This window comes from Ochotona princeps, chromosome 7, assembly GCF_030435755.1.
Source record: "Ochotona princeps isolate mOchPri1 chromosome 7, mOchPri1.hap1, whole genome shotgun sequence".
NCBI lineage: Eukaryota > Metazoa > Chordata > Mammalia > Lagomorpha > Ochotonidae > Ochotona > Ochotona princeps.
The window spans coordinates 69,166,553-69,179,855 of NC_080838.1; the positions used below are offsets into that span (position 1 = coordinate 69,166,553).

Genomic DNA, 13,303 nt, shown 5'->3' on the forward strand with positions numbered 1-13,303 from the left:
TGGCCACAGTAGCTAGAGCTGAGTCGATCCAAAGCCAGGAACTTCAGGATTTCCTATGTGGGGCATGGTCCCAAGGCTTTGGGCCATCCTCGACTACTTTCCCAGGTCACAGGCAGGGATCTGGACAGGAAGCAGGGCGGCTGGGATTAGAGGCTGCGCCCACATGAGATCCTAGCTGCTGTGCCGGCCTGAGCTTTCAGTGTAATCTGTGGAAGCACACACTAAAGAGAGCCTTATGTCCACTGTATGCTCTAAGTTAGTTTTGTATGTTGCATATCCTTATATCATTCTCTCTCCACTTGTTGTATAATTTAACAAGTTCTTTCCAGTTGGTAAAGGATGAATTGGTTCCAGGAGGAAGTTGCTTACTACTTCCCTTCTGAAATCTTAGAGTTATTTTATTCTATCATTGCTTCATGTATATTTTAATTTGATTGTTCCTTTATGTACATTGTCATGAATGAGATGTTTGTTTTCTTTGGCGTTGGTTTTACCTAGTTTTGTATCCTCTGTAACAGAAAATAGTAACTCTTACTCATAGGATATAACAAATATGTTTCATAAGTCAGTGAAGATGGCATTTTGCTTCTACTAAATGTGAAATTTTTCTATGTCCCTTATGAAATCCAGAATCTGCAAATTTATGTATTGTTTCCCTGCTTCTCCTCATGTGCAAGAGTCTTTTAGAAACTGAAAGGAAAGAACTGAAACTCAATTCTTGGTAAATTGAAACTTCTTTGAACACTTTTTTTTTCAGTTTGGGTCAGTCAGCCAAAGTTAGACTAGTAAACAAATTTTCTGTTTTTATGGAGCTTAGTATGATAGGCAATATATATCATCACATGTAATAAATTTGTGAAAGATGTTGGGCAGAAAAAGTGCCTAGTGATTGAGAGACTTGCTCAAGTCATACAGGTGGTACCTGATGTTAATACTGGTACCGAAACCTTTCGATCTTAGTAGTGTCCTTGAAATTAGCTACTCCATCATTAAGTTTTTTTTTTTTAATCTATTTGAAAGGCTGAGCTACAGAGTGGGATAGGTGGGGGGAAAAGAAAGAGAGAGCGAGAGAGAGAGAGAGAGAGAGAGATCTTCCATCTGCTGGTCTACTTTCTAAATTTTACAGTGCCAGCGCTAGGGCTTACCAAAGCCAAGAATTTCATCCAGTCTCTTATTTGGGTGTGGAATCCAAACATATGGGCTATCCTCTGCTGTTTTCCAGGCATATTAAGGGTGAGCTTATTGAAAAAGTGAAGCAGCTGCAGCTTGAGCTGGCTCCCATGTAAGATGCTGGATTGCAGACAGCAACTTAATCCATTATGCCATATCAGCCCCTCCTTCGTTAAACTGGGAATGGGGAAGAAACATTAGTTGTAATTTTTATTCTTTTATCCTAATACCTGTCCTCCTTCCTTCACCTTTTAAAAATTTCAGTTTATTTAAGTGGTAGAGAACACCCATCTGGTAATGGACTCTTCAAAAACCTGCAACTTCTGGGATTGACCCAGGGTCAGCTGAATCCTGGTCTCTCTCCTGGATGGCAAAAACGCAGCCTGTTGGGCTGTCTGCAGTTGCCTCTCGGTGTGCATATTGTCAGTAAGCTGGAACTGAGAGCTAGAGCTCATGCTAGAGCTGGAATTGAACCTAGGCACTCTAATGTGGGACCGTGGGCATTTTAAACACTGAGCTAAATAGAATTTCATAGCCATTTTGATTTGCTATTTAAGTGAATATGTTTTATACATTGTATGAATAGAGGACTATAAGAACCAACATGAGAACTTTACAATTATAAAGACACTTAAAGCAAATCTTCCTATACTTAATATCTCTCATTAAGGAGTTAAAATGCAACTTTGTAAGTAAATTTTCACCAGGCTTAGTTATTATACACTGTGCTGTAGAGAACTTTATGTCTTAAAAAATCCCTTTTGGTTGAAATTTAATACCTTTGGTGGTCTGGCTTTCTAGCCTTCTGACTTCATACAGTAAACTACCTTGTCATATAGAAATGTGTTGTGTGCTTCCCTTTCTTACATAGCTTAGTGATTTTGGTGGAAATCCTTTCATATTATTCTGTATGTATGCTAGGTCTCCTTCTAACAGCTCATCTCCTTCTAACATCTCCTTTGATATTCTAGTTAATCACATATTACTCTTCCAAGGTTTCTGTTTGATTCTTATTATCATGGCTTTGCTACTGTGTATAAAAATAAAAGTAAAAATTATTCTTGTTTTCTCTCCTTGACATTTTAAAGATTATTTTTTGATTGTTTACACTGATACTTCTCTGAACTTCTCTGAACATTTTCAGATATTTATGGAGACTGTTTTCAACATGTTCTGAGTCTTTGTATTTGAAATATCAAAAACCTTATTAAATATTAAATGCATGCTGATTAAATATGATGGTATTCAAGATTACTAGTTAGGAACAATACGATTTCTGAAGTTATGAGTCTGAGAAGTTATTCCTTACGGTGTTTTTCTTATCCCTGACCCTGTGGATACGTGATATAAGCATGATTATGTTTCCAGTTACTAATTAGTTTTATACCTGGTTTAGGTATTAGAGTGTTAGACTGGTGAAATTTACTTTGATCATGTTAAATATAATATATACTTATCTATTAACTTTTTCCATTGAGAATAAATACATTTCATTGACTTTTTGTAAGTAGCACTATGATAAGTGATGACAAAATAAAACTTTTCCCTGAATTAATTTCTTAATTCTTTGTATTTCTTTTTAATTTACAACCAGTAGCTTTCAGCATATGGTTGGTAGACCTCTCAGAGTCTCATAGACCATCTTAGGGCATCCAAGGTGTCAAAACAATTTCAATCATGATATTTAAATGTTTTTGCTTTTTTTGCCTTCTAATGTTTACACTGATGTTGCAAATGGCTGATAGCTAACCTACTGGCTCCTAATGAAGGCCTTGCCACCAAATTGTACTACTCAGTATATTCTTCACTGCCTAAAACTTATAATTAAGACAACACATAAAAACTTTTTCAATTTTGTAGTGTCCTTAATGAAGCAATAAAAGTAACATCATGAAATCTTCATTATTAAAATGCTTGTCTTTCTAATGTTACTGTAACATTTGGGAAGTACACAAAAAGCACATCTGTGTACAGAAGTAGTGTTGGGAGGAAAAGCACTTGCACTTTTTTCTGTTTTTAGATATATGGTGAGTTAGCTGCCCCCCCCCCCTTTAAATTAAATACAATTTGTTAGAAATCAGAATTGGCCATCACGATGATCAAATTTTGGTGTTTAGCAAACATTCTCAGAAGTGATTGAAGTGAGTGTGTCACTTTAAAAAAAAACAAAGTCAGTATTTCCCGTGATAAAATGCAGGTTTTGAATGCAAATTAAGATTTTAGAACTAGATTTACCTAGCCTGGGCAGCCTTCTAACATGTGGACTTTTGATTAAACCCCTGGTACTGCTGTTCATTTTTAGTTGGCTCTTTGATACTGTGATTTGACCGGTAATACAGTAAATATCAAGAAATAAAACCCCCTCATATTAAGTCCTTAGAACCTCAGTACTTTATAAATACATAAATCCCAAAAGCAAAATATTTAAAATTGCTGTTTTAGATCAAGTATCAAAGGCGAAGAGTTAAGAGCCTAAGCAATAACTTAATGTGTTCATAGCCAGATTAAAATGGGGAAGAACTGAAATAATTTCAGTAAGCAAAATTATATTTAGATGAGTAATAATTTCTTAAGTTCTTCAGTTAAGCACTGGGTTTAGATATCTTGTTTAATATATTCAGGGTTCCATTGTATTTATCATTGATAATTATGTTAAAATATTTTTTCTCTCCCCATCCTTTTCCATCTTTCCCTTTCTCCTTTCATTCCTTCTTTTCTTCCTTTTGTTGTATTTGTTTTCTAGGTGGAATCTTTCATTTTGGATCAGGATGATTTGGAAAATCCGATGCTGGAAACAGCTTCCAAATTGCTCTTGTCGGGTACTGCTGATGGTGCAGACCTCAGGACAGTAGATCCAGAAACACAAGCTAGACTGGAAGCTCTGCTGGAAGCTGCAGGTACGTCTGTGAGCTCTGCGTACTAATAAATCTACATGGTTATCCTATCCACAATTGTATATTAATAAAAATTCTTGTCAATTGTACACATGCAACCTTCTTTTTTTTTACGATCTATTTATTTGACAGCAGAGACAGATCTTCTGTCACTCTCTACATGACCCTGGTGATCAGGGTTGCACTGGACTAAAGCCAAGGGGCAGGCACTTCTGGGACTCCCATGTGGGTATAGGAACCCACACACTTGGGCTATGTTCTGCTATTTTCCTTGGCACTGTAACAGAGCAGTAGTTGGAAGTAGAGTGGCTGATCATTGAACCCGTGGCCCTATGAGATGCTGACATTAAAATATACCACAATATTGGCCCCATATATCTATGACTTTTGATGTTTACTATGATACTATCAATAAAAACTAATTTTTTTTCTAGGAAGTTACAGTGAGCATTTCATTAAAACATACCTCAATTTGCATTATCATCATAAAATTTATTTGCAGCTGATTTGATAAAAAATTGACTTGTTCTAACATGGTTTTCATCACTCTTTGGTTGACTTACATGTAAGCTCTGTTTGTAACACTCACATTGGTCCTCAGAGTGTTTCATGAAAATGCACTGTATAAGGCAGATCTGAGTCATCCCACACTCAGCTGAAACCAGATAAGGTGACTCTTGTCTCAGTCTCAGTCCTAATTTTACAAATAGATATCTTTTTGCAACCTATTTAGTGCTGTATTTTCCACATTTTGGCATTTTGATTGGTGATTTCGTTATTTAAAATGTGCTACGGGCATAATGGCAACATGTTCTTTAGTGTTCCCATTAATTAGAAATCTGTGATATGCCTTAGGGAGAAAATACTTGGGTTTGATAAGCTTTATCAGATAATCTGTTACAGTACTGCTGTCTTGCATCAGAATAAACCTGTTAGTTATTTTTTCAGCTGTTTGAAAAAATACTGTATGCATTAAATAAGGTGTCTTTAAACAGAAGGATAGATAAAGATGAAAATGCTATGGCCCAAGGCTAAGAATTATTCCAAAGCTGTACAGCTCCTGGGAACAATAGTTCAAACATCAGTGTTTGCAGGAATTTCACAAAATATAACTGCTATGAGTACCAACAATTGAATACATATAATTTCCCCACCTTTTTTGTTATAGCCTGTCTTCTGAAACCATTATATTTTTGAAGAGTAGATCCTCATTGTTCTAATAAAAACAGTACTTTAATTAGGGATCATGTATATAATCAAAGATTTAGCACCATATAGATGATATGCTTTATGTAAAAATGATTGCAATTCTAAATCTTTCTGATCATTTAGAAACATGTATTAAGTTTTGTATGGTTTAAGAACATGCAAGTATATCATATAAGCTATTTTAGTATAACAAAGTTTACATATTACTATTTGCTAATTCACTTAATATTGTATAATACAGCCTCTAAATATTTAGAGAGTTCATGATTAAGCTTGATTTCTTTTTGCATCATAAAATTCTGGAATGAAAATATAGGACTGGACTGGGCCATAGCTATGAGCTTGAAGTTCCATGTAGGTCTCCCGTGTGGATACCAAATGTCCATGTAGTCAGGCCTCCCGCTGCTCCCTTCAGAGTGCATCAGTTGGGCCTGCCTAACAGCCAAGAGGTGCTGGCTCAAATCCTGCCACTCATGTGGGAAATTCAGATTGAATTCCTGGATCAGAAGTGGAACCTATGGGACATGAAGTTGTCTCCATTTGGAATGTGGGCATATTGGGAAACAGCGTTAACCACTATACCACAATAACTGCCTGCCACAATAAAATAAATCTTGTTTTTTAAAGTCTATGGTATGGTGTGTTATCTCAGAAGGCTAATCCTTGCCTGTAAGCACCAACATGCCATTTGGACACTGGTTCACATCCCAGGTGCTCCACTTCCCATTTAGCTCCCTGCTTATAACATGGGAAAGCAGGGAAAGATGGCTCAATAAGTTGTTGGGATCCTGCATCCAGGTGGGAGACCCAGAAGAGGCTCCTGGCTCCTGGTTTCGGATCTGCTCAATTTTTATCGTTACAGCCATTTGAGGAGTGAACCAGCAGATGGAATATCTTTCTCTGTCTCTCTGTAAATGTGCCTTTTAAATAAAAATAAGTAAATCTTTTTTTTTTTTTGCAAAGTTTTTAAAAAATAACATGCTTCATTATCTTAAAGTTAGAAATCTAGATAATGTTTTAACGCACGTGTCTGTATTGATTAAATGTCAAAATTTTCAGAGAACAATCTGGTCATTTTCTTCATTTTCTGATGTTTGCTGATTAATATCTAACTGGATAAAATTAGAAAAAATAGGTCACTATATGCCAGAATAGCTAGAATAAATTAATTTTAATAACCTTATTAATTGAGAGGGTGCCCGTTCAAATCTTGGGTTGTTTTCTGGTTATTTTTTTGCTCTCATGTCTTCATATGAAAAGGTCGAAAAAGGGCCCAGTGGCATGGCCTAGCGGCTAAAGTCCTCGCCTTGTATGCCCCGGGATCCCATATGGGCGCCGGTTCTAATCTCGGCAGCTCCACTTCCCATCCAGCTCCCTGCTTGTGGCCTGGGAAAGCAGTTGAGGATGGCCCAATGCATTGGGACCCTGCACCCGCTTGGGAGATCTGGAAGAGGTTCCAGTTTCCAGGCATCGGATCGGTGAGCACCGGCCCGTTGCGGCTCACTTGGGGAGTGAAACATCGGATGGAAGATCTTCCTCTCTATCTCTCCTCTCTGTATATCTGGCTTTCCAATAATAATAAAAAAATCTTTAAAAAAAAGAGAAAAGGTCGAAATAGTTTAATGTGGGATATTTACTTATTTCTTTTTGAAGTGATGATTACTCTCTGCGGATCCAGTTATAACCCCCCTCTCTCTTTTTTTTAAGCTTTCTTTATTTTTATTGTATGAAGGGAAAAACAGAGAGAAAGATATTCTATCTGCTGGTTCACTCCCCAAATGACCACAATGGCCAGAGTTGACCTGATCTGAAGCTGAGAGCCAGGAGCCTCTTCCAGGTCTCCCACACAGGTGCAGGGTTCCAAGGCTTTGAGACATCTTTGCTTTCCCAGGCCACAGGCAGGGAGCTGGAAGGGAAGTCGAGCAGCTGGGATATGACTCAGCAGCCATATGGGATTCCAGTGGGATATTGAACCAATTAAGCCATCACCCTGGACCCCAAGTCTGTCTTACTGACAACTGTTTGCATAGTTGATTTGGGATGGCTCTATAATTGCAGCTAATTTTCTTTGTGAATAATCTGACATTCAAATTGACCTCAATTGTCATAATATGCTCATCCAGAAATTATCTAAAGAGTAAATATAGCAGAGTAAGATTATAGTGACTGTATGTTAGTGACACAAATTATGTTGTTTCTATGTTTTGTATATCTGATTACTGTAGCACATCGAAATTTAACTGCTGTGAGCGTTTTTAAAAAATATTTATTTTTATTGGAAACCCAGATTGACAGAGAGGAGAGATAGAAAGATCCTCCGTCCGTTGGCTCGTTCCCCAAGTGACCAGGAGCCAGGAACTTCTTTCAGGTCTCCCACACAGATGCAGGATCCCAAGGCTCTGGGCTGTCCTCGACTGTTTTCCCAGTCCACAAGCAGGGAGCTGGATAGGAAGTGGGGCTGCTGGGACACATATGGGATCCCGGGGTGTTTAAGGGAAGGACTTTAGCCACTAGGCTACGGTGCTGTACCCTGCTCTGAGCATTTTGTAGTAAATGAAACCCTAAAGGCTTCTTAGCATAATATTTTTGTTTGGAAGATATAATATTTAAAACCTAGATTCTGAAAACTAAAACAAGCATAGGCTTTTATAAAATTTAAATACAAACTTACGTGATATTATTTATCCCCTTTCATTCTTCTGTGGTATTTTCTTATTCAAATATGCTTGCTATTCCCAAGTAGCCTCTTTTGTCTTAGCTTTAAAACCTGTAACAAGCTGGTTTTTAAAAATTTATTTATATAAAGTAGGCAAATTTCATATAATTTATGTGAACAAGCAGAAGAACATAAAGATCAGGGACAGCGTCAAAACCTGTAATAAGGGTGAAGAAGGGTTAGTGTTTGCCGTAACAGCTAAGGTGCTTATTAAGATCCCCACGTCCCACATCCCAGTGCCTCTGTTTTAGTCCTTGGCTCTTATCTCAATTCCAGCTTCCTGCTGGTGTGTACTGTGAGAGGCTGCAGGTATTGTCTGAAATAGTTGGGTTTCGGCTCCCTTTTTGTGGAGACCAGGACTGAGTTGTGGTTCCTGGTGTTAATCTGGCACAACTGTTACTGTTATGGGCATTTGTAGAATGAAGCAGTAAAGTTCTGTATGTCTATATAAAAAATAATTTATGGTCAGGCATGATAGCCTAGTGACTAAAACCTTGCCTTGCACTCCCAGGATCCCATATGTAAGCCAGTTTGTGTCCCGGCTGTTCCACTTCCTTGTTAGCTCTCTGCTTGTGGCCTGGAAAAGCAGTAGAGGGTGGCCCGAAGTCTTGGGATTCTCCACCTACATAGGAGACCCAGAAGCTCCTGGCTCCTGGCTTCGGATAGGCTCAGCTCCGACCATTGCAGTCAACTGGGGAGTGAATCAGCAGATGCAAGATCTACAGTCTTTGTCTTTGTCTCTTCTTTCTGTAAATCTGTCTTTAGAATGAAAATAAGTAAATCCTTAAAAAAAAAAACAAGTAAATCTTTTTTAAAAAGTAATTTAAAGTTAAACCTTACAATATTTGTTTCTTAAATTTTAATGTTCATGTGAGTATTTGGAGATTTAAAAACAATATGGAGGCTTTTGATTTGTATATTTTGGAACCTAATATTCTGACTACCTCCAAAATTAGAATAACATATAGATACATATTGTCACAGCATTCCTTACCATCTATCCTAACATTAAATTTTAGAAGTTCTTAATCGTAACTGCACATCCGATCACCTTAGAGTTTTTAAAATACGTAGAGGTTTAAGCCTTGCTGCTTACTGAATTTGTTATTTGTAGTGAGAGGAGAGTTCAGTTTTATTTTTGTTTGTATTTATCTATTTGGAAAAGAGACATAGAGCTCTGGTCTGCTCATTGTTCACTCCCCAGTGCCTGTGATGGTCCCTGCTTAGCTTCCCTCCAGGAACTCTGGGATGTTCGGTCTCTCATGTACGTGGCTGAGACACAACCGTTAGGACCAACATCATAGCATTCCAAGGCCTATACTAGCAGGAAGCTGAAATCAAATCCAGGCACTATAATGTGAAATTTTGGCATCTGAACCAGCATCTTAATCTCTAGACAAAATTCCTGTGTAACTTCCATAGATTTTGAAAAGCAGCATAGATGGTGCTGAAAGGCAGATTGTATTAAGTGGTTCTGAGTTAGAACGATAAGGTTAGAGGGAAGCTTTGCTAGACAGATATCTGGAAAAGCAACTAGTTCTGTTTCATTTAATCAGTAATTATTTCTGCTTCTGAAAATTTAAATATCTATACTCCGAACAGTTTTTACATTTAGTGCTTTTGACGATGTGGTAAACTGTAAACATAATTTGAAGTAAGAATAATACACATTTAAAATACATATCCTAAAGGATGCAGAGTGATGGCTTAGCGGCTGCATCCTTGCCTTGTGTGAATCAAGGATCCCATATGAGCGCCAGTCCCAACTGTTCCGCTTTCCATCCAGCTCCCTGCTTGTGGCATGGGAAAGTAGTGGAGGATGGCTTAAGCCTTGGAACCTTGCATCCGTGTGGGAGACCTGGACGAAGGTCCTGGCTCCTGCCTATAGATCAGCTCAGTTTCCAGCCATTGCAACCACTTGGGGAGTGAAGCAGTGGAAGGAAGATCTTTCTGTCTTTGCTCTCTGTAGATCTGCCTTTCCAATATAAATATAAGTAAGCCTCATCTATAAATAAACACACACACACACATCTATATATATATCCTAGAATTTTTAAAAGCCATCTTTGGTCACAAATAATGGCTCCAAATCTTAAGAAAAAATGGACATTTACAAACAAATGTAGAAATGGTATGACCTTCTAACACTACTGGAATCAAAGACAGCTTTATCAGGCCTCTGTTTCCTTTCTGTCTGTGTTCCTGTATTTTTATTTTATTTTGGGGCATGTTTTTCTGTCTGTGGTGATAAAAATGGTTAAACAGCTCTTGACTCGCATCTTACCAACTTAGCAATCCGTGAACATAGGCTCTTGTTCCAAACACATGACAGAAGTTGAAGCAACAACTCTCTGGTTTTCTCAGCATAGGCTGAGGACCTTTTTCTGGTATCACAGGGTTCAAGGATCAAGTGCTAATAAACTAACATGAGAAGAATATGATTTTTATACAATTCTGCTCTCTGGAAGAGCAGAATTTCCCAAAAGATGCTAATACTTAATATGTATCTTTTCAGTATACCATTTGGAGTTTATTAATAAACATAGCATATAGATTTAAGTAACTTGAATTTTACTTTGTTTTTACTTTTGGGTATATCCAAACTGGTGTGAACCAATATAATAGGAATAGGCAAATTATCCACGGCTGATGGAAAAGCCTTTGCAGATCCTGAAGTGCTGCGGAGGTTGACGTCATCTGTTAGTTGTGCGTTGGATGAAGCTGCTGCTGCACTTACCCGGATGAGAGCTGAGAGTACAGCAAATGCAGGGCAGTCGGACAAGTAAGTACATTGTCACTATGGACAGTGTGAAACCTATTTTATTAAAAGTAACTTAAAAATCAACATACACTGAGAATTTGTTTTGTGCCTTGCGCTGTGCTAATAACTTTTTAAAAATTTTATTGTTAATACTGTTTACATGATTGAGAGGGACGCATGCCCATGTAAGCCTCTGATTTTGTTAGGACAAAGGGGTTCATATATGGAGAAAGGAGGGTGGGACATATGCTTCATTTTTCCTCGTGTGTCCCCAGGGGAGGGGAGAGAGGGTACTGCTCCCTGCTGTCATACTGAATAAGCACCTAGGAATGGGGTAAGGTCATTTGATGACACCTTAGAGACTCCAGTGTGGTGACGAGTATTTTGAGGATGCTAACTTAAATGGCTTTGCTAGTTCTGAGAAGCTGTTGGTTTCATTGCTCCAGGGTTGAAAAATTATTTCCCAGGTCTTTTGGTTGACAGAGTCTACCTTAGTACATCCACCTACTTGGAACATTCTGCTAGCTTGATCAGGACAATTGTCCTACCTATTCTGCTTTCTGTGCTCTGATGAGGTAGTCAGTATCCCCTGCTGGCTTTGATGAGCTGACCATCATATTCCCCTGTGCATCTGGGCATGCTGTCCACTGTATCAGCATCTGAGGAGGCCCAGTCCCAATATATGCACTCCAGGGTCAGACCACCTTCCCCGTGAATTTCCCTGTTGCCAGGATCTGAGTCCAGTGTTTAAATTGGGGAGTCCGCAAGAAAACTCGCCTGGTGTGACCTCAGACTTGATTATTGTGTACACCAGCCAGTGCAGCTGCCTGGTCACCACATCCCCATATCTCATGTGAACTGACATGTCGTATTGCTCAGCCCACTGCAGCTCACTTCAGATGTCCTCCTGCATGCCAGTGGGTGCTGTAGCCTAGTTGGAGTGACCCCCCCAAAACCCCTACCAGGCTCACTCCAGCCCAAGTTTTTGCAATTGCCAGTCTCTGATGTAGCCTAGCCTGACACAGCCTGTAGTTCATCCAGCTCTTGTGCACCCTTACGAGTGCTGTGGCTTAGCTCAACCCGACCTGCCCCGTTTTGTATGCCAACAAATTTTGCTGCCTAGTTTATCCTTGCCTGCCTCAGCCCTGTTTCTCATGTTCACCAATGATAGGCACAGCCTATCAGAGGAGTGCCCACAATTTCCTGCCAGACGTGTTCCCAGCCCCAGATCTTAGGCCTGCCACGGGGTTTCAGCAGTCCAATTTGGCATGACTCATACCCGGTCCCAGCATTTGCCAGCTGGTGCTGCAGCCTGGCACAACTGGCCGGCACCTATTCTGGCTCTCGTGAATTTCAGCAGGTGCAGCAGCCTAGCTCAGCCTGGCCAACCTCTAGACTGGCTCACCCCAGTCCCTCTACTCAGGCTCACTAGTGGAAACAGCAGCCCAACAAGGATGTCCCTGTAGTTCCCCTACCCAGCCTACTCACAGCCCTGGATCTTACATGTGCCAGCAAATCTACAGCCTGTCTGCTCCCAGCCTATTCCCAGACCTGGCTCAGAGGTGTACCAGCAAGTGTTGCTGTCCAGCCTGCTCTAGTCTGCTCTAACCTGCTCCAGCCTGTTTCCAGCCTCAGCTCTCACACTCATCAGCAGGCGCTGTACCTAGCCAGGGAAGTTCCCTAAATTCCCCTACAGGCCTGCCCCCAGCAAATATCTCATGTTTCCCAGCAGATGCTTCAACCCGGGTTTTGCAGCCTGGCCACTCCACACTTTATCCTGGGTTTTGTGCTCCCCAGTGGGATCTGCGGCCTAGTAAGGAAGTTCCCCACATTTCCCTACCATGCATTCCCCCAGCCCCAGATCTCATGCATGCCAGTGAGCACAGCAGCCCTGTATGGCATAGCCTGGCCCCATCTCACTTTCTCCCAGCCCCAGCTCCTGTTAGTGTTCCATGGGTTCATGTTAAGTGAATTCTGTGGTCCAGCCTGGCTCAGCCCACTACCACCCCTGCCCTCCACATAAAGCAGTGTGTGCTACAGTTCCAATGAAGTGAGGCCACAGTTCCTTTACAGAATTTGCCATCAAATCTAGTTCCCTCACCTTCTGGTGGGTGCTGCTGTGGCCTAGCCCAGCCAGGCAAGTTCCAAAGCCACAGTTTTGGTGAGTGCCAACAGGCAGCAAGTGATGCCATTTGGCCTAGCCCAGGTCATCCACATGGGAAGTTGTCTATCGGACTCAGATATGCCTCTCAGTTCCTTCCCCTGCACCCACTCAGACCACGCGGTCTCAGCTCCCTCAGCCACCTCCAAGTGCATTGGCTCAGTCCATGGAATATCCCAGAAGTCATTCCTTCCTTTTCAAGCATGCCCTCAGCTGCTCCCATTTAAATATATCCTCCTCCACCCCTTCTCCCTTGGCATAGGGGTCAGAGCTCCTGGATTTACATACCTTTCATTATGCATGCACGTGCGTGCAGGTATGCTAGCATACTAATATAGTTAACAAAGATTCGACATTGACCAGCTACTGGCTGTTTTTCTCCCAGCAATATA

At 40.3% G+C, this 13,303-nt stretch overlaps 1 protein-coding gene across 2 annotated transcripts in view; it reads left to right on the top strand.

Annotated features, from left to right (window-relative positions):
- ANKRD17 (ankyrin repeat domain 17) overlaps positions 1-13,303 on the top strand; it is a 167,295-nt gene that overhangs the window by 74,139 nt on the left and 79,853 nt on the right. For both annotated transcript variants that reach the window (XM_058667218.1, XM_058667219.1), the window contains exons 2-3: positions 3,914-4,067; positions 10,615-10,771. In XM_058667218.1, coding sequence (XP_058523201.1) covers positions 3,914-4,067; positions 10,615-10,771 — 311 coding nt within the window. The remainder of the gene's footprint in view (positions 1-3,913; positions 4,068-10,614; positions 10,772-13,303) is intronic.